This window comes from Kogia breviceps, chromosome 4, assembly GCF_026419965.1.
Source record: "Kogia breviceps isolate mKogBre1 chromosome 4, mKogBre1 haplotype 1, whole genome shotgun sequence".
NCBI classification, from domain to species: Eukaryota; Metazoa; Chordata; class Mammalia; order Artiodactyla; family Physeteridae; genus Kogia; species Kogia breviceps.
In genome coordinates this window covers 180,542,483-180,564,228 of record NC_081313.1, presented here as the reverse complement: position 1 = coordinate 180,564,228, position 21,746 = coordinate 180,542,483, and the positions used below count along the sequence as shown (strand labels likewise).

General features: G+C 56.6%; 2 protein-coding genes across 5 annotated transcripts; one reads left to right on the top strand and one right to left on the bottom strand.

The window, feature by feature from the left end:
- Positions 1 to 1,961: 1,961 nt before the first annotated feature.
- On the top strand, positions 1,962 to 13,031 carry TBXA2R (thromboxane A2 receptor). Of its 3 annotated transcripts, none has more exons than XM_067033463.1 (4): positions 1,962 to 2,584; positions 5,449 to 5,591; positions 7,214 to 8,082; positions 12,274 to 13,031. In XM_067033463.1, the coding sequence occupies exons 3-4, from the start codon at positions 7,297 to 7,299 to the stop codon at positions 12,517 to 12,519; spliced, it is 1,032 nt and encodes a 343-aa protein (XP_066889564.1). In that variant the 5' UTR covers positions 1,962 to 2,584; positions 5,449 to 5,591; positions 7,214 to 7,296; the 3' UTR covers positions 12,520 to 13,031. The 3 variants fall into 3 exon arrangements, with proteins under 3 accessions (XP_066889564.1, XP_066889565.1, XP_058917896.1); XM_067033464.1 differs by lacking the exon at positions 5,449 to 5,591 and having other exon boundaries at positions 2,016 to 2,584; positions 7,214 to 7,443; positions 7,950 to 8,082; XM_059061913.2 differs by lacking the exon at positions 5,449 to 5,591 and having other exon boundaries at positions 2,016 to 2,584.
- A 589-nt stretch (positions 13,032 to 13,620) lies between these two features.
- Positions 13,621 to 20,136, bottom strand: GIPC3 (GIPC PDZ domain containing family member 3). 2 transcript variants are annotated; one of them, XM_059061842.2, is made up of 6 exons: positions 19,805 to 20,112; positions 18,859 to 19,044; positions 18,564 to 18,744; positions 17,243 to 17,355; positions 16,881 to 16,962; positions 13,621 to 16,749 (listed from the first exon to the last, which is right to left on the bottom strand). In XM_059061842.2, exons 1-6 carry the CDS (start codon positions 20,045 to 20,047, stop codon positions 16,598 to 16,600), a joined length of 957 nt encoding a protein of 318 aa, XP_058917825.1. In that variant the 5' UTR covers positions 20,048 to 20,112; the 3' UTR covers positions 13,621 to 16,597. The 2 variants fall into 2 exon arrangements, with proteins under 2 accessions (XP_058917825.1, XP_058917824.1); XM_059061841.2 differs by having other exon boundaries at positions 13,627 to 16,749; positions 16,868 to 16,962; positions 19,805 to 20,136.
- Between the last annotated feature and the right edge of the window lie 1,610 nt (positions 20,137 to 21,746).

Below are 21,746 nucleotides of genomic sequence, written 5' to 3'. Positions count from 1 at the left end.
TTCCCACCATCTGGAGCCCCCAGGCCATCTCAACCCCTCCCATGCCTCCTGTGTGCCCTTTGAGCAAAGTGTGGGGGGGGTGGAAACAGAGGCCAGGAGACCCCCAGCCACCAGCCCAGGAGGTGGGGGAAGCCCAGTACTCATTCAGATCCCACCCACACGTGGCCTCTGACACATTCTATCTGCCCTCCAGGCCTCAGTTTCCCCATCTATAAAATGAGCATTTTTACCCCCTGCCTTGCAGAGTCGTGGTGAGACGCAGGCTAATTGCAAGTCAAGTGCGCTTCTCTGACCCCTGCCCTGGCTATTTCCCAGAAGGAGCACTGTCACTCTTATCTCGGGCCAGAGGAAGTGAGACCGGAACAGTCCCCTTTCATCTCACCCGCCACCCCATCTGAAGCCCCAGCCCCACATCCTCTTCCCACCAAGTCTGCCCTCCTTACAGTTCCCAAAGCCTCATGTTCTCTCTTGCCTCCAAAGTTTTGCACGTGTAATTTCTGCCACGTCTCTTGGACCTGTGGAACTCCTACGCATTCCACAAAGCCCCAGTTCTCAGTCCCTTCTCCCATACCCCCACCCCAGGATGCCTTCCCAGCTCACCTCCTGGGCTCCAGGGCTTAGGTAAGCCCTGTCACTTCCTTGGGCCCAGCCCTGAGTGCAGGAGACTGGGACTGCCTGTATCCAGCTTTCTCTCCAGCCTGGGGGATCTTTGAGGGCAGGTCAGGTTTAGTCTACCTGTTCTACCACACGGACTGCTACACAGAGTTGCCCTTAAGGAGGGGTTGGGGGAGGCAAGACTGCCTGGAACAACTAGGCTTTACAGAGGAGAGGGCCTCGGAGCCAGGGCTCTGCCAGATGCATAGGAGTTGGGGAGACTCCTTGTCAAGGACGAGAAGTTATGGTTAAGTGGAATGGAACAGAGGAGGTGCCATCTGGAGGGATGCAGAGGCCGGAAGGATAGTGTGTAGACCCAATGGAGGGGAGAGCAGGGCCAGGGCAGGAGTCCATCTTTCTCATTCAGAGCCTGTACTCTGTGCCCCTCCCAGGCCCCCGAGGACTGGGTGAGGTGAGGTCAAGGCCAAGCCAGAGAGTCCTGGCCCACTCCAGTCCTTAACTGAGGGCCAAGGAGGCCCAAGGCCACCCCTCCATGCCCAAGCCCTGCCCTCCACACATCTTCGAAGGCCAGCCCCAGGCCCGTGGACCCCCTTCACCCACCTGAGGCCCAAGGACTGTGGGCAAGAAGGACCTTTAAGGAGCGTCTCACTTTCCTACATCATGGTCCAGCCTCCATGCCTTTGCTCTGGCCGTACCCAGGTGGTCACCCTCTGCCTCCATGGCTTTGGGCTGATCAGACCCTGGCCCACAGCCCTGAGTGAGTCTGTGGGCTTTCAAGGAAGCCGATCCTGCCTGGGGAGTCATCCCCCAGCCCTGCTTCCAGCCCCCTCAAACACTCCTGCAGTGCCGGGCTCTGGGCATCCTTCCCCACCCTGCACTGGGGGAGGGGGCGGAGGGAAAGCACACCTCCCCACCCCGACGGCAGGCAGCTCTGCAAGGGGCTTTGCCTCCTATGGCCCCAATGCCAGCCTGTGTCCTCACAGGGCCCTGCCCCTATAATGCCACCACCCACAGCCCTCCCGGATCACCTGCTCGAGAAGCCTGTCTCAGCAGGCTGCCCACGAAGCTCCTGGGTGGAGAGTGTGGTCGCCTCTCCCCTCTAAACGTCCCTGCACCCCTACCCTTAGCCTGGGCAGGGGCCTCAGACAGACCCTACATTGATGAGGCACCTACTGTGTGCCAGGCCCCACTCCACCCGGTTCACCAGCTGTGAGCCCTGGGTCCCTGGGTCGGGGTCTGGGCGCCCTGGGGAGCGGGGCCCGCCGGGCCCGCCCCCGCCCCGCCCCCTCTCAGCCTCGGGTGCTGCCCGGACGGTGAATAACACTGAGCCTGGCGGCCGGAGCGCCGGGAGGGGACCTGGCTGGGGCGGGCTTGGGGGACGGAGCGGGCAGAGGCTCCCGAGAGGGCGCCGGCCACCCCGGCCACCAGCCCCTGTCCCTACGGCCCTAGGGTCCCATGGGCGCCCCCTCCCCCAGAAGGCCTCGCGGTCTCCCCGCAGGGCTGGGGGTCGCCCACCGACCCTCATCAGCCAGGCCCGGGCGGGAGGGGCGTGGCCAGCGCGGGGCAGGAGGGGCTGATGGGAGACAGACCGAAAGACAGAGAGACTGAGCCAGACACTGGGCCAGACGCGCGCCCGCCGCAAAACGGAGCCCCAGCCCCGGGCTATTTTTAGCCTCCCGCCCAACCCCCTCCAGGCCAGGAGGGGACCTCGCCGCCCCTCCCGCGGCCCGGGACCCCGCGCCGCCCCACTCTCCATCTGTGTTCCGCCGCGACGTGGCAGTGCCGGGGTCGTCGGCGTGGTCCTCCCGCCGTGACTCAGTTTCCCCAGGGGCCCCGGAAGCCGCCCTGCTTCCGCTTCCGCACGCCCCCTCCAGGCCGGCACCCGTAGGTCCGCCGGGACACGACTGCGCGGCTGGCTACCCCTGCACGCCCCATCGACCATCGCCTGCTGAGGACAATTGGCCTTCAGGTTAGGGGCGGGGCATGAGAGTGGGCAGGTGTGCCTTGGGTGTATCCTGCGGTGACCCGCCCTGCTGTGGGTGTTTCACCGTGGGCGGTGACAGTTGCCAGGTGCTGGGTGTTCCGGGGCATTGGTGAGCTTGGGTCCCGTGCCTGGAGTGCTACCGGCCCTGGGCACCTGCGTGTGCCTCTGTGGCCAGTGTGGCGGAGGATGTGCTTTGTGTGGGGGTTTCCCTGGGTCTGTGCCCGGCCACTCCGTGTCCTGTGGTGCCACCACAGCCGGGGAGGGAGCCAGGGTGCTGAGTGTGGCTGTGAGTGTGAGCACACGTCTGGTTGGTTGTGTGTCTGTGTGCGCACTCAAGAGTTTTGCCCGTTATTAACCACTGGCCGCCCGGCCTGGGTCCTGTCCCTTCATCACCCATCCGTCCCCCGCTGGTGCTGGGGGACACCCACTGGACAGATAAGGAAGCTGAGGCTCACAGGGAGGGACCGTGTGAGTCCGGGCCAAGGCTCAGCTCCCACCCTGGCAGGCTGACTGTGATGCCTCTGGGGTGGGGGCCTGGCTGCTGTCACGAACAGGAAAAGTTTCCAGAAATTGAGTCGTGTGGTGGGGGAAGGCAGGGGTGGGCCTGGGAACTGACAGTGGCCCTGCATGTATGCGTTTGTGTCTGTGTGGGCGTCTGTGGCTGCACAAGGGCATGGAGGGGTTCCACACCCTCAGGCGTGCAGGTCTGTATCGGGTAAGGGCAGGAACTGATGCGGAGATGGGCCTGGTCCCTGCACTTGCATGCCAGAGGACATCGTCGTTGGCCACCTGGGCAGCATTAAAGGACTTAGGAGACGTGGAAGTGGACCATGGTCACACAGAGAATCAGGGCTCCCACCTGGCTGCCCCATGCACACAGCCAGGGCATATGAGCTGTGAGCACAGCCAGGAAGCAGGAAGGGTGCACCAGGCGGGGTGGGGATGGGGGATAACAGCGGAGGCAAAGTCTCGGTGGCAGGAGCAGGTCAGGCCTGGAAAGACCAGCCAGAATGCCAGCAGGCGAGTTGGTGTCCTTGTTATCCCCATTTCACAGAGGGGGAAACTGAGACTCAGAGAGGTCAAGCCCCCAGCTGGGCAGCGGCAGATTGTGGGCTGCAGTCCGAGTTTGTCTGAGGTCACCGTCACCCTTGGGGGAGGCCGGGTGGGTCCATGTCGTGAGGACAGGGAGGCCGGGCAGGCCAGGTGGTGGCGTGTCAAGAGGAAGAGGGACTTCTTGAAAGACGGATGGATCACTGGAGCAGGAGGAGAAGAATGGGGCAGGTGATGACAGACCATCAGGCAGAGGAGGGGCCTGGCCCTTGGGAACCAAAGACCACATTCCATCGGGGCCACCATTTTGGGTGAAGGGAGGACCAGCCTGGTGCGCGAGCCCAGCCCAGCACACAGGCCTCTGGGATAGCGGTGGATGGACCCCTCCCAGCCTCACCGAGGGAGGCTGAGGGAGCACTGAAAGTCCATCCTCCAGAGAGGAACCAGGAACAAACCAAATTCCCATCAAAGTTCTGGAACCTCAGCCCCTTGAAATTCTAGATTCTTGGGGCCTTCAGCTTCCAGAACTGGGAACTCGTTCGAATTCCAGAACCCTGGACCTGCAAAGTCCAAACCTCCCCACTCTCGGGCCATGGAATCCTGGGTTTGTCCAGCAAATCTGGGGTCCATGTTTCTCTTGAGGCACAGAGAAGGAGAGCAATTCCCCCAAGGGCCACACAGTGGTGCTTATGGACCTCGGGCTGGGGAGAGCACGGTCCCCTGCAGCACGGGGGCCCTGCCAGCCCTCCTGGCCAATGTGGGAGGGGAAGGGAGGCCTCGCCAGGTGCCCCTCTGGCCCGCTTGCCTGGGGAACTTGAGCTGGCCGCTCTCACCTGAACCCCTCGGGGGGACTGGAAACCTCCGGCTGGGGCCAGAGGGAGTGGTGCCAGTTTCCAGCCTCCCCCAGGCCAAAGGCCCTGCCTGGGCCACAGGTTTGTTCCCAGATATGGGAGACGAGGCAGACACGGGGTGTGTGTCCCCGGGTGCATAAGCTCCCACGCAAGGGTGGGGAACCAGGGGACCGTGAGACCCGGGAGGAGCTGGCGGTCACTCAGGGCTGAGGCAGGGGTACTGACCGCAGGCACAGCCCCAGTCCCCAGGAATGTTTAGAAACAGCGCATACCAGCTCTCAAGGGAGGGAGGGAGCAAGTGCCCCGCCGCCCCAGGGGGAATCCAAGTGCAGGCCAAATCCGAGATGGCAAAGAGCACACCCCTGCCCGGGAGTGGAGGGCTCAGATGACCGAGCACCCGTGGAAAGCCCCCACCCCTCTGGGGTTCAGGTTTCCCTCTCCAGGCCCCGCCCCCATCGAAGTGGCGGTGGCCTTGGCTCTCAGCCTGGGAGGGAAGCTCTGTGGAGCTGGCCATCAGGAGCTGGATAATTTATGAGGCTCAATAAGGAGTTGCTGAGCTGAGTTAATGAGATGGGGAGTGGGGGTAGCGGAGCATGCTCACTGCTGAGGCCAGGTCACAGGCACGGGCCCAGGGCCAGCACGAATGGAGCGCCTACATGGGCTTAGCCCTGGGCACAGATGAAATCATTCTCATCATCCACCCCATTTTATAGAAAGGAGACTGAGACTCAGAGCGGGGATTTGACTCCCCTCAAGGTCCGTGAGACGGTTAGTGGCAAAGTCAGGATTCGAATCCAGTCTGACCAACTTTTTAGAAAAATTCTATCCCTTTTGTTTACTTGTTTGGTTGGTTGGTTGGTGTGGGTTTTTTTGTTTGTTTGGTTGGTTGGGGTTTTTGGCGGTACGCGGGCCTCTCACTGTTGTGGCCTCTCCCGTTGCGGAGCACAGGCTCCAGACGCGCAGGCTCGGCGGCCATGGCTCACGGGCCCAGCCGCTCCGCGGCACGTGGGATCCTCCCGGACCGGGGCACGAACCCGCGTCCCCTGCATCGGCAGGCGGACTCTCAACCACTGCGCCGCCAGGGAAGCCCGGTTGGTGTGTTTTTTGTTTGTCTTGTTTGGCTGAGCTGCACAGCTTGCAGGATCTTAGTTCCCTGACCAGGGACTGAACCCATGCCCTCGGCAGTGAAAGCTCGGAGTCTTAACCACTGGGCCGCCAGGGAATTCCCTAGAAAAATTCCAGCTGTTTTTCATCAAGGAAAATTCCAATGATGGTGACACTCCACACCCACCTCCCACCAGCCTCCACCTGACTGGCAGGCCTTTGACTCAATTACACACATTTGTATGTAATGAGGCCGAGTTTAAATCTCAGATCCACCCCGGCTAGGCTGTGTGACTTTGGATTAGTTATTTAACCTCTCTGTGCCTCAGGTTCCCTGCCTCTGCAAAATGGAGATCATAAGAGGACCTTTCTGAGCTTTAACTGCCTGGGCCATCTGTGCCTCCCATGGTGCTGCCTCCCCACCTTTGCTCACTCTGACCCTGCCACCCAGCACAAGGATGGCTCGTGGTGTGCGCCCAGGGTGGGTGACCTTATGCCCTCCCTGCTGTGTCCTTTTGGGGAATAGTTGCGGCATGCGGACTTCTCTGTTGCAGCACGCAGACTTCTTAGTTGTGGCATGTGAACTCTTAGTTGCGGCATGTAACTCTTTAGTTGCGGCATGCATGTGGGATCTAGTTCCCCGACCAGGGATTGAACCCAGGCCCCCTGCATTGGAAGCGCTGAGTCTTACCCACTGGACCACCAGGGAAGCCCCTGGAAGCTGGCTTTTGAATGGTCTCATTTTATTTCTACTCGATGTCCCCATATCTGGCTGATTCGTCCGCACCCGAGGCAGTCAGACCCATCTGTCTCTCCAGTTTTCTCCCCCTGCCCCACACAGGGTACTTTCTAGCCCATTACCCTCCTCCTATTGTTTGTAGCCCGTCCCTGGGGATCCTGTTGCTCCAAATGACCTGAGTTTTGCTCCCAGATGGAACTGGATTTCTGGGTTGATTTCTTATTAAACGAAAATGGGGGGGGGGGGAATCTACACGATTCCAACATGTGAGGAAGGCTCTCCCTAAAACACCAATGGGGCTGGGCCTCCCCCACAATTTCGTGAGAAATTGTGACCCACAAGGCTGACCTTGGAGCCCGCTCGAGAACCCACGACCTCTGGCCACCAGCCAGCCGCCCTCCCCACACTGGATGTGTCCTGTTTTACAATAGCTGAAATCTGTTCTGGATTCTGCAGTCCACCAAGGGCTCAGATGGATGACCAGCAGGGAAATGGAAGTTTAGAGAGAAGGAATCATTTGCCTGGGGTCACACAGTGGGTACCAGGGCTGGAGTTCAAACTGGGGCTTCTCAGTCCTTCTCTGAGACCTGGCAAATACTAACTGGTGTCTTTCAGGGTTCCCAGAGGAGACAGAACTGATCCTCACCCTTGAGGGTCACTGAGCCTGGGCAGGACAGGGCTGGAGCTAGTCATAGTAGTAATAGTAATATTTACTGTGTGGGGAGTGAGATAGGTCTGGAAAGGCTTCGTATAGGAGGGGATATTTGAGCTGGGGCATTGAAGGTTGTGTAGGAGTTCGCCAGGGCTGCTCAGACTAAAATGCAGAATGAATCACCAGCAAATCTTCTCTTCCACCACCCCCCTCCCCAGGTGTGCCTGAGCCAGTGCCAGTCCACCCCACCTGCAGCCTTGGCCTGATGGGGTGGTGACCCTCCCCACTCCACTCTGGCGCCATGTGGCCCAATGGTAGTTCTCTGGGGCCCTGTTTGCGGCCAACAAACATCACGCTGGAGGAGCGGCGCCTGATCGCCTCCCCCTGGTTCGCGGCCTCCTTCTGCCTGGTGGGCCTGGCCTCCAACCTGCTAGCGTTGAGCGTGCTGGTGAGTGCGCGGCAGGGCAGCTCCCACGCGCGATCCTCCTTCCTGACCTTCCTCTGCGGCCTGGTCGTCACCGACTTCATGGGGCTGCTGGTCACTGGCACCATCGTGGTGTCCCAGCATGCCGCCCTCTTTGACTGGCAGGTCGTGGACCCCGGTTGTAGCCTCTGCCACTTCATGGGCGTCATCATGGTCTTTTTTGGCCTGTGCCCACTGCTGCTGGGGGCCGCCATGGCCTCGGAGCGCTACCTGGGCATCACCCGGCCCTTCTCACGGCCCGCAGCCACCTCGCAGCGCCGGGCCTGGACCATGGTGGGGCTGGTGTGGGCCGCCGCGCTGGCGCTGGGCCTGCTGCCCCTGCTGGGTGTGGGTCGCTACACCGTGCAGTACCCGGGTTCCTGGTGCTTCCTCACGCTCGGTACCGAGCCAGGGGACGTGGCCTTTGGTTTGCTCTTCACCCTCCTTGGCAGCCTCTCAGTGGGGCTGTCCTTCCTGCTCAACACGATCAGCGTGGCCACCCTGTGCCACGTCTACCACGGGCAGGAGGCCGCCCAGCAGCGCCCACGGGACTGCGAGGTCGAGATGATGGCTCAGCTCACGGGCATCATGGTGGTGGCCAGCATCTGCTGGATGCCGCTGCTGGTGAGTGGTGGGGGCAGGGGCTGCCGGGGTCTCCCACCCACCCTTGGTGACCGGGCCTCGGTTCCTCCCGAATGAATTCATAACCCTCAGGTTCTTGTCCGCCCAAGAAAATGTGGGCACGACCCCAGTGTTCAAGGGTCCTTCCTTGAGGAACCCATGAGCAAGGCAGGACTGGGGCAGAGGCAGTGTCCTGGGACTGAGATGCCCAGGGAAGGGCTGCCAGGTTCCCCCTGGGATATGAGGGAAGGCTTTCTGGAAGAGGGGCATTGGAGCTGGGGTTTTGAAGGATGAATAGGAGTTTACCTGCCAGCGAAAAGCAGGGAGGACATTCCAGGTACAATTACTGAATCATTTCTACTTTGTGCCTAGTTCTGGGCTGGACCCTAGCCTTGCACAGATCTTCCCTGAGTCAGGGGAGCTTGCTGAAATCCTTCCACTGATTGATGTAATTGGCTGCTTGGAATGGTTATTTTTCCATTTCTGACTGGATGGGGACAAGTCTGGAGACTGGAATCAGATACTTGGTTTCCAGCCCACATCCAACAAGGACTTATCATGTGACTCTGGCTACAGGTTTCCCTCCTCCAGCCCCAATCTCCTCCTATTATGGGGATGACTAAAAAGGTGCCAGCCTCTCAGAGTGACTGTCGGGATGATGACATGAACTCATTTATTCATTTGTTCCTTCAACAAACATTTGCTGAGCCATGAGCGTGCTGCTGGCTCTGCACAGGGAACAAAACTGACAAAACTGTGTGACTTCCTGAAACTCTTAGATGGTGGGGAAGACAGAAAATAAACATAGTATATAAATAAGTGAAGTGGTAGATATTAGGAAGTGATAAGGGCTAAAACAAAAGCTGAACCTGTGGGATAGGAAGACTGCAAATTTGGTTTGCTTTGTTTTGCTAAGAATGTTTTTTCGTGTGTCAATGGTGGGAGAAAGAAAAGAAAGGAACATAGTTTTTTGTGTGATACGTGACGCTGCAGGCACTGATGGGTCCCAGGGGAGTGGCAGTTACAGGATAATGCTTCCAGCTGAGAAATGTGCTTCTGTTCTGTACCTGGGGTGTCCCTCCCAGGCCTGGTCTCACAGAGCTGAGGCCATTTCTTTTTTTTTTTTTTTGAATTTTATTTTATTTATTTTATACAGCAGATTCTTATTAGTTATCTATTTTATACATATTAGTGTTTATATGTCAATCCCAATCTCTCAATTCTTCCCACCACCACCACCACCCCACCCCGCCACTTTCCCCGTTTGGTGTCTATACGTTTATTCTCTACATCTGTGTCGAGCTGAGGCCATTTCTATATTCACTTGTAATTATTATCATTATTATTTATCGAGCAGCATTTAGAGGGTGCCTGTGAGCACCTGAGTCATGTCCCCCCTCTGCCCACAGCTGTCCAGGGCTCCCACCTCCCTCCGAGTAAAAATCCAAGTCCTCCCTGGCACCCACAGGGCCCTGCACGACCTGCCCCGTCCCCTCCCTGCCCTCCCCTCCTCCCTCTCTCCCCCTCGCTCACTCTCCTCCAGACGCATGGACCTCCTGGCTGTTCCTCCAACATGCCAGGCCAGGTCGTACCCCAGGGCCTTTGCACTGGGCTGCACCCTCTGCCTGGAATGCTTCCCCCCACCCCAGATCTCCACATGGATCACTCCTCCACTCCTCCATGTCTTTCCTCAAATGTCACCTTCACCAAGAGGTCCCTGACAAGGATGTGTCTCAGCCTCTTCTTTCTTCCTGCCCTCCAGCCTTGACTCTCTTGAAATACCCAGGATGAGCCCTGACCTGCTCTGAACCATTGGAACTGAGGCTTTGCAGGATAAATAGAAGTTGAACTGTTAGGGAAAAACCAGGAAAGCATCCTAGGTAGAATCATTGAATCATTAAACGATTCCTGGTCCCCTTTGGCAGCAAAGTTTTTCCTAAAAGGCCATATAGTAAACCCTTTAAACACAGTCTCTGTGACAACGACGCAGCTCTGCTGCTGTGGCATGAAAGCTACGTGGAAACAAGCGGGCGTGGCTGTGCTCCAATAGGACTTCATTTACGGACTCTGAAATTTGAATTTCATGTCATTGTCACATCACAAAATATGCTTTCTAGGCCACTACCCTGGTGGCCCAGTGGTTAAGACTCTGTGCTTCCACTGCAGGGGGCGTGGGTTCGATCCCTAGTTGAGCATGCTGCGTGGCACGGCCAAAAAATAAAAAATAAAAATAAAAATTTTTTTAAATTAAAAAACCCCCAGGGCTTCCCTGGTGGCGCAGTGGTTGGGAGTCCGCCTGCCGATGCAGGGGACGCGGGTTCGTGCCCCGGTCCGGGAAGATCCCACGTGCCGTGGAGCGGCTGGGCCCGTGAGCCATGGCCGCTGAGCCTGCGCGTCCGGAGCCTGTGCTCCGTGACGGGAGAGGCCACGACAGCGAGAGGCCCGCATACTGTAAAAAAAAAAAAAACAAACCCCAAAATATGCTTTCTATTTTTTTCTCTCACCATTGACACATGTAAAAACATTCTTAGCAAAACAACAAAACAAACTGAAAAGGCAAAAATAAAGCAAACAAAGCAAAACAAAAACAGGTGGCAGGCCAGGTTTGGCCCACGAGCCAACTCCTGCTCTCAGACCTCCCATAACTCCCTATTGTCCCAGAAGAAAGGCCCACAGACGCTTCCTTCAAACTCACCTGGGGAACTCCCGTTCGCCATCTGGTTACCTCTCCCAAGCCCGGCCAGGCTCCTACGCTGGGCTCCAACAGTGCCTCCATCACTGCTAGGTCACCCCCACTCCCACCGCCAAGCTGCAACCGCCTGGTCACATGTCCTAATGGGGCTGTAAGCCTGTGAGCCAAGTGGGACCTGGGTCTGTCTTGGCCACTGCAGTGTCCCCAGAATTGGCCAGCACACTGTAGGTGCTCAGGAAACAATTTTAAAATAATAATTTATGGGGAATTTCCTAGCGGTCCAGTGGTTAGGACTCTGCACTTTCACTGCTGAGGGCACGGGTTCAATCCCTGGTCAGGAAACTGAGATCCCGCAAGCTGTGTGGCGCAGCCAGAAAAAAAGAAAAGATTTATTTTAATATAATACATGCAGTACAATATGAATATAATTATATTAAATATGTATAAATTTGATTATAATTATGAAATATAATAGCTGTAATTAATTATATTATATTAGAATTAATACTTAATAATTATATCAATCGTATAATTGTTAAATACTGTATAACATATAACTAATTACATATTATTTAATATTTAACAATTATATCAATCATATATAGTTATATATTATATAATTGTTAAATACTGTATAACATGTAACCATAGTTATATATTATTCATTCATACTTAATAATATATCAATCATTATATAATATATATTATATAATTGTTAAATACTATATAACATATAGCTATAATTACATATTATTAATACTTAATAATTATATCAATCATGTAATATAGTCACATCCTTATAATTATGTTATATATTATATAATTACATATATAATTTTAAATACTATATAATATATAACATAACTATATATAATAGTTATAATTAACAATATATTAATTATTAGGCAACTAATTATATTCTATGATAATCTGTAAATACCTTATTACATTACATATTATATAATATTAAATATAAAATCCAATATTTAATAAAATATATTAAAGTGATTCAATATAAGAATTTAACAAAAATTATTTAACATAAAATTATTTGTCATAAAATTTTATAAACTATAAATTTTAATATAATATAAACTGACTTAAAATAAACAACATAAAATTTAATTATTTAATATACAATTTTATACCATAATTTGATATTATATTATAAAATGTGTATAAAATATAAATGTTTGATAGAATAACAAAGCTGGCAGTCACAGTGATTCCACCTGCTCGCACCTGCAAGTCCTCTCGTCCACCACGTTTAATTGTGCCCAGGAGAGGAGCAGGAAAAGTGTGCTATTTTTCGGCCACATCAGCTGAAGCTCAGAGAGGTCAGGCAGCTCTCCCGAGGTCACACAGCACCCCAGGGACAGAATCGGCACGGGATCTTGGTGGATGGCAGGTGGCCCGGGCAGGTGCTGGTGGAGGGCAGGGCTGGTGGCCGGCCTGGCCCCCGGCTGACCGCTCTGGCCACACACACACCCCTCCCCCCGCAGGTCTTTATTGCCCAGACGGTGCTGCGGAGCCCGCCTGCCATGAGCCCGACTGGGCAGCTGTCCCGAGCCACCGAGCAGCAGCTGCTTATCTACCTGCGCGTGGCCACCTGGAACCAGATCCTCGACCCCTGGGTGTACATCCTGTTTCGCCGGGCGGTGATCCGGCGCCTCCAGCCTCGCCTCAGTACCCGGCCCAGGTCGCTCTCCCTGCAACCCCAGCTCACCCGCAGGTCCACGATGCAGTAAGGCCAGGGCTGGACGTCGGGGGCAGCTCTGGAAGGACAGAGCACCCTGCCAGCATGTCCCCCCGTCTAAACTTCGTCCTCCCTGTCACTCGCATCTGCCTGTTCGCAAGTCCAGGAGGCAGGAGTGCAGGATGGACAGTTTGGGCGGCAGGATTGTGCGCTGTCTTCCATCATCCCTGGGGACCCTCCAACTCTTCCCTGACTCCCCTTTCCAAAGCCCCTCCCCTCTCTTCACCCCCTCCACACTCAGAGGCCCCTCCCAATCCCAGGAAGGGGGTGGGCAATGCTGAGACGGTGTCTGGAGGAAAGCAGACTTGTAAGCCTCCCCTTGCAGAAATCCTCCAGAAATGGGGGACTCTGACCCCCTCTGACCCCTGAATATGACCTGCTTACTGGGGTACAGTTGATTCCCTTTGACAGCCCAATATGAGAAGGTCCTGTCTAGAAAAGGTTGAATGAGAACGGGCAAGAGACTCCCTCTCTTGCCAAAATATAATCTCTTTGGCTCTGAAATAGTCAATTATTGAAGTTTCTTGTATCAACATTCCCATCCAACCGTGTGGCGGCCGAGCAGGACTGGGGGGCTGCGGAAGCCCCAAGAGGTTGGACTGGCTTCCAGCTCCTCTCCCCACTTCCTTTATTGAGTCTTTCCTAAGCACTTTACAGCTTGGATCTCCTGGAAGCCTCCCTACAGCCCCTCGGAGAGGGTTCTGGGATTAAACCCATTTTGCAGGTGAGGAAAAGAGAGGGCAAGACACACGGAGACTGGGGTACACGCCTGCTTCCTCCACGGCAGATGGGATGCACTCCCTCCTAAGCTAGTGGTTTAGCCATCTATTTGCTCAGCCCTTCAGACTCCCCATGCCTCGAACAAGCAGCTCCTGGCCCGTAGTAGGTGCTCAATAAAGGCAGACGGAATGGCCAAATGACTGAGTTTGTCTGGCGCACCGTGCGTCTGCAGGTCTTAGCACTTAACAACGTGCCTGGCACATCGTAGCTGCATAAGAAGCATCTAGTGTTGTCATGTCGGCCCCCCAGACCCCCACACCTGCCCGTCCCTCTGCTGTCCCCCAAACACCCCCCAAAAACGACACAACGGGCTGCAGGGGTGGGAGGTGCCTTTATTCCCCACGAGCCCTCGAGGTACATGAGGAGGAAACCGCCTCCTGCCCCAACTTCCCCCACCCCCACCCCACCTCCCCTCCACAGACCTGGGATCTGCTTACAGCTCCCAGAGCCAGGCCCAGGTGAAACCAAAGCCCCTGTGTCCACCCTCCCTCACCCCCCCACCCCGCCTCTGGGGGAATGAGGTCACCTGCTGCTTCTGGGGGACCCAGGCTGGGAGGGGCAGGAGAGGGGATGGGGGCCACAAGTATGTCACCCAAGCTATAGCCCCCCATGTTAGGGGAGGGTCTCTGACGCCTGCGGAGCCGGCCCTGGCTCCCTGAGCATGGGGGAGGGGGCAGGCCCCTGAGCTGAGGGTTCAGGGGACTGGGAATGCGGGAGGGCCGCCCTGGTGGCAGAACTAGGGATGACAGATTTGGTGGGTGGAGTGGACTTCTGGGGTCTCAGCTGGGGCTTGGGGGGAAGGGCTGGTTTCTGCGGGGCAGAGGGAGACCACGGCCGTGGGACCAGGGCAGAAATGGATAGGCTTCGGCCTGGGCCAGTATCGGCCTGGGCTCCTTGAACCTGATCATGGGGCTGAGGGTGAGAGACCCTCCTGAGACCTGGAGTTGGGGCTCTGGGTGGTGGGCCTGGGTGTTGAGGCCGGGCTGGGGGAGTGGGATCAGGCTGGGTTCTGGGGTCAAGGCCAGGGGTCTGTGGGCGGAGCCCATTTCTAGAGCTGAGCTGTATTCTTGAGCTGGTCTGGCTTCTGGAACTGGATTGGGTTTCAGAAACAGATTCGGCTCTGGAACTAAGGTGGATTCCAGAGCTGGGCTGGGTTCTTGAACTGGTCTGGGTTTCAGAGCTGTGGTGAGTCTCAGATCTGAACTGAGTTCCAGAGCTGAACTGGGTTCTGGAGCTGAGCTGGGCTCCAGAGCTGGGTTGAACTCTTGCACTGGTCTGGGTCCCAGAGCTGGGCTGGGTCTCAGAGTAGAGCTGGGTTCCAGAACTGGTCTGCGTTCTGGAGCTCGGTTGGGTTCCAGAACTGGCCTGGGTTCTGGAGCTGGTTTGGGTTCCAGAAATGAGGTGGACTCCAGAGAGCGGCTGCATTGTTGCACTGGGCTGGGTCTCAGAGGTGAGCTGGGTTCCAGAACTGGTCTGCGTTCTGGAGCTGGATTGGGTTCCAGAGCTGGGCTGTATTCTTGAACTGGTCTGGGTCCCAGAGCTGGGCTGGGCTCTAGAGATGAGCTGAGTTCCAGAGCTGGTCTGTCTCCCAGAGTCCGGCTCAATACCAGAGCTGCCTGGGGGTGTTGTCTGGAGTTGGTTTCTAGAGCTTGGCAGGGTTTCTGAGATGAGCTGGGTCCCAGAGGTTTTTTGAGCTCCCAGGCAGGGCTGGGTCCTGGAGCTGGGCCTGCTCTCAGAGCTCGACAGAGCTGTGGAGCTTAAGTCTGTTGCTGCATTGGTCTGGGTCCAAGGACCAGACTTTAGCTGGATTCTGGAACTCAGGTGGGTCTCAGCAATTGACTGTGTTTTAGAGCTGGATGGGATTTCAGAGCCAGCCTGTGCTGTAGAACTGAGCTGAGTTCTAGAGCTGGGTGGCGTGCCTGAGCTGGACTGAACTCTGGAAATAGGCCAAGCCTTGAAGTCTGTCTGGGTCCCAGAGCTGGATGACATTCTAGAGCTGCTCTGTGTTCTGCAGTGAGGGCGGGGCTTGGCATCAAGTGGAGTTCTGGAGGTGGGCCTTGCCCCAGAGATGGATGGGGGTCCAGAGCTTGTCTGAATTTTGGAGACAGGCCTGCTTGTTGCACTAGTCTGGGGTATAGAGCTGGGCTCAGTCTCTGAGCTGGACTCATCATTGGAGCTGGACTGGGCCCTAGTATGGGGGTGGGGTCTGGACCTGGATTGCTCTGCGGCATGCATCTGTGTTCCTGAGCTGGTCTGGGCATGAGAATAGGGTTGGGTTTGGGAACTGTCTTTGAATCCTGAGCTGATGTGGCTTCCGGAACTGGGCTGCTTCTTGAGTCTCACCTGGGTTCCAGAACTAACTGGTGTTTCTGAGCTAGACCAGGTGTCCAGGTACAGCTGGGTCATGGAGCTGTCTTGCGTTCCAGAGTTGGGTTGAGTTTTAAGAGAGGGTTGGGTCATAAAGCTGGCCTGGCTTTCAGAATTAGGATTGATTTCAGAGCCGGGGTGGCTCTTAAAACTTGTCTGCGTTCCCAAACTTGACTTTATATCAGAGCTCAGCTTAGCCTCAGAGCTGTCCTGGGTTGTAGAGGAGAGCTGGGTTCTGGAGCTGGCTTGCATCTCAGAACTGGGTTGAGTTCTAGTGATGAACTGGGCCTCAGAGCTGGCCTGGGTTGCAGAGCAGGGCTTGGTCTCAGAGCTGGGCTTGGTCTCAAAACTGGTATGGGCTCTAGAGGTGAACTTGGTCTCAGAGCTGGCCTTGGCTCTAGAGGGGAGCTTGGTCTCCGAGCTGAGCTGGGTTCTAGAGCAGGGCTGGGTCTCAGATCTGGGCTTGGTCTCTGAGCTGGGCTGGGGCTCAGGGCTGCGCTTGGTCTCAAAACTGGTATGGGTTCTAGAGGTGAATTTGGTCTCAGATCTGGACTTGGTCTCTGAGCTGGGCTGGGTTCTAGAGCATGGCCGAGTCTCAGGGCTGGGCTCAGTCTCAAAACTGGTGTGGGTTCTAGAGGTGATACCAGTCTCAGATCTGGGCTTGGTCTCCGAGCTGGGCTGGGTTCTAGAGCATGGCCGAGTCTCAGGGCTGGGCTCAGTCTCAAAACTGGTGTAGGTTCTAGAGGTGATACCAGTCTCAGATCTGGGCTTGGTCTCTGAGCTGGGCTGGGTTCTAGAGCAGGGCTGGGTCTCAGATCTGGGCTTCTGGACTCCAGAGCAGGGCTGGGCTTGGGAAACTGGCCGGGAGGGCTGGGGCAGGGGGCTGGGCTCCGGGCTGGGGCTGCGCTCAGCCCCGGGGCAGACTAGCCACAGGCCTCCCTGGCCTCGCCGATGGCGGCCCACACCTCCACCACAAACTCGTCCGGGAAGGCGAACTCGCCCAAAACGGAGTCTAAATGGCGTGCAAACTCCTGGACACTCACTGTCTTCTTGGATGTCTCCACCATGGTGGACGCTGCAGGCCGAGCCAAGGGGAAGTAGGTGAGGGCGCTCCCTGGGGGGACGCCAGCTTCCCCTGGGACCCTTGCCTCCTCCCCATGGGCTGTCCTCCCCCCAGGGTCCACCCAGCTTACCCTGGCCCCTTACCCAGCTCTGGGTCCCGAATGCCCATGTAGCTCTCCAGCAGGTCATCGACCCTCCGAGATGCCTCCTCCTCAAATTCACTGGGCTGGGGTCGTAGGGAGCAAAGCAGAGGGTCAGAAGCCTGGGATCCCTCTGGCCCCGCCCCCTCCCCAGTCCCCCACCCCTTAGGTGACAGCATACTGGGACCACCCATGAGTCAATGCTTCTGGTCCCACCATTATTGCCCTGACTGACAAGGGCCCACTTTGCAGGTAGGGAAACCGAGGCTGGGCAAAGGAGAGGGTCTTACCCAAGGTCATGCTGAGCCAGCGATAGAACTCTAGGTGCAAGAGACCCTGATGTCCACCCTTCTCCCCTCTACTCACCACTTCCTCCACGGTGGCGGCCCCCCCAGACCGAAGCCGCAGGGTCTCCCTCCCACTGCTGACTTTTGCCTCTGTGGGGCATTTGCTGCTCCGGCTCCTCTGGCCGATCATATCTGGAGGGGACAGAGTGGGGGAGGTGCATGTGTTCCGGGCAGATCCATATCTTCCTATACACTCAGAAGCCACCAGCTGAGAGAACCTTCTAGAACCTTTCTAGAACCTTCCTACCCTTCAAAGTCTTCCTTCTGTCCATGGGTGAATCCTCAGGGACGATGCTTGAGAATCCTTTCTTCCCTCAAATTTCCCTCCTCCTCTCAAAATGACTCTCTCTAGAAGAGACTGCTTAAGATTCTCCTTGTGCCCAGAGGGTCAATCTAGTAAAGCTCCTTGCTCTAGAATTGGCTCTTCCTAACCTGCTCACGGTTCTCGGAGTTCACTGTCCTGCTCCAGGGCAGATCTAGGACCCCATCCTGTCACACTGTCCTGGGACCTCCCTCCAGATGGGCCAGGGCCCCTTTAGAACCTCTTGTTCAGGGACAGGGCGACTCAAAGGGCCAGACCATGAGAAGATAAGAAGGCTGTGCCAGAATGGAAATTAGCATCCTTCTTCCTTCCTTGAGAAAGTCTACCTATGGAAAACAATTGTCTGCTGAACTAAACAAGGTGATCTACATTCTAGATCAAGGTTCTCAACCCAGCTGGCACGGAGGGGCGGGGTGGGAGGAGTGTGATTTTGCCTCCACCCCCGCCGGTGACATTGACAATACCTAGAGACGCTTTTGATTGTTATAACTCAGGGGAGACGCTGGCACCTGTTAGGTCGAACCTGACAGTGTCCAAGACCGCCCCACAACAATCATCCAGCCCCAAATGTCAATAGTGCTGAGGTTAAGAATCCTTCTTGGACAGGGACCTCCTTATCTCATCCATGGACCAGTCACAGACTCCTCTTTGAAAAGCTCCATTCTAGAGGTCCCTTTCAGAGTCACTCTCAAGAACTCGCCAGAGCCTCAGCAGTACTTTAAAAGCTCCCAGACCAGCTACAAAATAGATCCAGATACCTCCTCATCCTTTCCCAATCTTCCCAAGCCTCCCCTGACCCCCATGCCCAGACCAACTCTATAACAATCTAGCAGTGACCCTCCTTTGCCTCATACAGTGCCAGAAGCTCCCTGTCCTGTCACCAGAGGCATCTAGAAACTTCCATCCTGTCCCATCCCCCCACCCTTTGCTGCCCCATGCATCCAAGAGGACTAATTTCTTGAAGAGCTGCCCCGCCACCCCCCACCAGCCTGCCCCCTGGGCCCCAGGTGGCCCTCACCGAAGGCTCTCTTGGGCTGAACCAGGCGCAGGGTGAAAGGCTGTGACTTGGGCAGCTCCCGGAGCATCTTGGCCACCTCGTAGTGGCGGCAGCCAACGATCGAGTGGTCGTTGATGGCCTCAATGCTGTCGCCCACGCACACTGCTTCGATCCGGTTGATGATGCTGCCTTCCTTGATCCTCTGCAGGGACCCAGAGTCACTCACAGGGCCACCCCAACGGCCCCTCTCGGGTCCTGCTCACACCAGAGAGGGGCAGAGAGGGCCACCCGGGAAGCCACCCGCCCCCACGGGCACCTTGATGAAGGCATAGCCAGCCCCGTTGTCAGTGATGGTCAGTCCCAGGGCGTCCTCGGTCTTAGTGACCTCCACCTCTTTGGTCTCGCCGCGCACGTGGGCAAAGATAAAGTCCTCCAACCCTATCTGGCCGCCCAGGAGTTTCTGCATGTCCACTTTGTGGCTGTTTAGGGTGCAGAATAAGATCTGTCCCGAGGGGAGGGGGAGCCCAAAATTAACGACAGACCTCATTCCCCCACCGTCTGCGCAGAACAACCGGGGGTTGGGCTCAGGGGCCTGATAGGGAAACCGAGGCGCAAAGAGGCACGAAACTGACCCCAGTCACCCCCTACCAGGATCGCAGTCACGTGTAATGGCAGAGTATGGGATCCTCTCAGAATGGGGTGGGAGGCGAGGAGACTGGGACCCCCAGAATGGGGAACAGGGTGAGAAGGAGACTTCGGACAGGAGGACGCCCCCTCTCCCACCCCCCAGACTTCCCCTTTTAACCCTTCGGTGCTCTGTCACCCCCGATCTTTTAAAACTGTTCTAAATCTGCTGGCGCCCCCTCGGGGCTGCGAGGCGCACCTACAACCCAGCCCCTGAGCCCCCGGCGGCCTCTGACTTCTCACCTGAAAGGGGTCTGCCTGGAAACACAGCCCCGCAGCCGCGCCCAGGAGACATAGGCGCTTCCCTGAGAGCTGGGGTCCACTCCTAGCTGGGTCAGCCCAGTGTTTTCCTGGACGAACTAGGCATCCATTAACCCTAAGACGTGCTCATGTTTTGCGCAGGGGGTCCACCGGGTATGGGCACCCCAGGATCTGAGAGGTGCGTCTCTGAGATCCGGAGATCGGGTCCCTTCCATCCGAAGATGGGCGTTCTGGGGCCCCAGTCCCGGCGTCCAGGGTCCACCCCTACCCCCGGTCAGCCGGTGGGCCTCGGGTGCTGGGGGTCCGGGGGGCCTCACCTCGGTGGGCGCGATCCCGAAGGCCTCGGCGATCTTGGCGTAAAGCTCGCGGACGTTGGTGAAGCCCTCGATCTTGCCGGTGGGGCTGCCGTGAGCCAGCTGCGTGCGGAAGACGAGGCGCGGGCGGGCTCGGGGCGCGGCCGGGGTGGGGGACGCAGCCGGGGCCTCGGCGGGCGAGGGCGGGGGCGCGGGCAGGCGTGGGGCCTCGGCCCCCCGGGCCTCGCGGGCCGCTGTGGTCTCCATGGCAGGAGGAGGTCGGCCACCGGGGCCACGGCCACAGCCGCCGGATCCGACGCTTCCTGCAGCCTCCCCTCCCCCGGCCCAAGGAGCGACAGGCGAGCCGCCCGGGTAAGGGGATCCGGGAACCCGAAACTCCCGGGAAGGCGACACCGCGGAGTGCGGGGGCGTGGGGGGGGCGTGGGGGCGGGGGGCCGGGCCCCAGGTGTGCCGGCCTTGCCAGGGCCAGCTGTGAGCTCTCCGGGGAGCGGGAAAAATAAGGATCACAAATAAGGATGGGGCAGCTGCCGGTGCCCGGGCGCTTGCTCTCTGCTGTGCGCACTCGTGTAATCCTTGCGACAACCATAGGAGGTGGGGAGGACGCTTACCCTGGTATAAACTGAGCCACATCGTGTCCATCCTCTGCCCACAGCCCTCCAGGGCTCCCACCTCCCTCGGGGTAAAAACTCAAGTCCTCCCCTCTGCGTACAAGGCCCTGCACGACCTGCCCCGTCCCCTCCCTGCCCTCCCAGCCTCCCTCTCTCCCCCTCACTCACTCTGCTCCGGCCACACGGGCCTCCTTGCTGTTCATTCAACACACCAGGCACAATCCTGCCCCAGGGCCTTTGCACAGGCTGTGCCCCTACACTTGGAACATCTTCTCCCAGATCTCCAAGTGGTTCACTCCCTCACCTCCTTCAGCTCTTGGCTCAGCTGTCACCCCCTATCACCACCTCCCAATCTCTCTTTCTGGCTTTTTTCCTCCCTAGCACTGAGCGTGACCTGACGTAGCAGATAGTTTATGTATTCATCTTGTGTTTCCTCTGTCTCTTCAACTCTAATGTCAGCTCCAGGAGGGCAGGAGTTCTGGTCTCTTTTGTCCCCTGCTGTATCCTGGCACACAGTGGGCACACTGGGTTACAGATAAAGAAGGAGGTTCTGGGCACCAGGAGGCATCTCTCAGAATCCCCTGGGAACACAGCATCACCAAGAGGAACGTTGGTTGGCTCAATAAACAGCAGTGGAATGCCATATAGCAGCTCCAAAGAGAGGCCTTTCGCCTTAGATGAATCTCAGAAACAAAGCGTTGATGAAAACAGGCAAGTTGCAGAAGGCTTTGGACGATGTAAGAAAATTTGTGTAAATTTTAAAAACGTGCAAAATGGGATACACACTATAGCACAGATGAACCTTGGAAACATGATGCTCATTGAAAGAAGCCAGATTACAAAGGCCACATAGCGTGTGAGGCCGTTTAGATGAAGTGTCCAGAACACGCAAATCCATGGAGACAGAAAGTAAGATTCGTGGTTGCCTGGGGCTGGGGGAAGGGAGGGCGGGGAGTGATGGCTAACGGGAGGGGGGGTTTGTTTTGGGGGTGATGAAAATGTTCTGGGATTAAGTTGTGCAACTTTGTGATTAAACTAGACCACAAAGTCGTCTACTTTCGAACCTTTAGAAAACGACCCCCCCAAAAAATCCATCAGAATGGTACTCTGTGGGAAGACATCCTTTTGTGCTAAAAGTAGGTAAAGACCTGCCCAGGAATGGTAAACTCCGAATTTGGGATGAGGGTACGGAGCCAGGGAGGGGGTGAGATGAGGGAGCACACACTTGGAGGTGGGTGTGTGACAGTATCGTTTTTCGAGTCTCCTGGGACAAGTGTAACAAAGTATACCACCAACTGGCTGGCTTATGAACGACAGAAATTTACTCTCTCACAGTT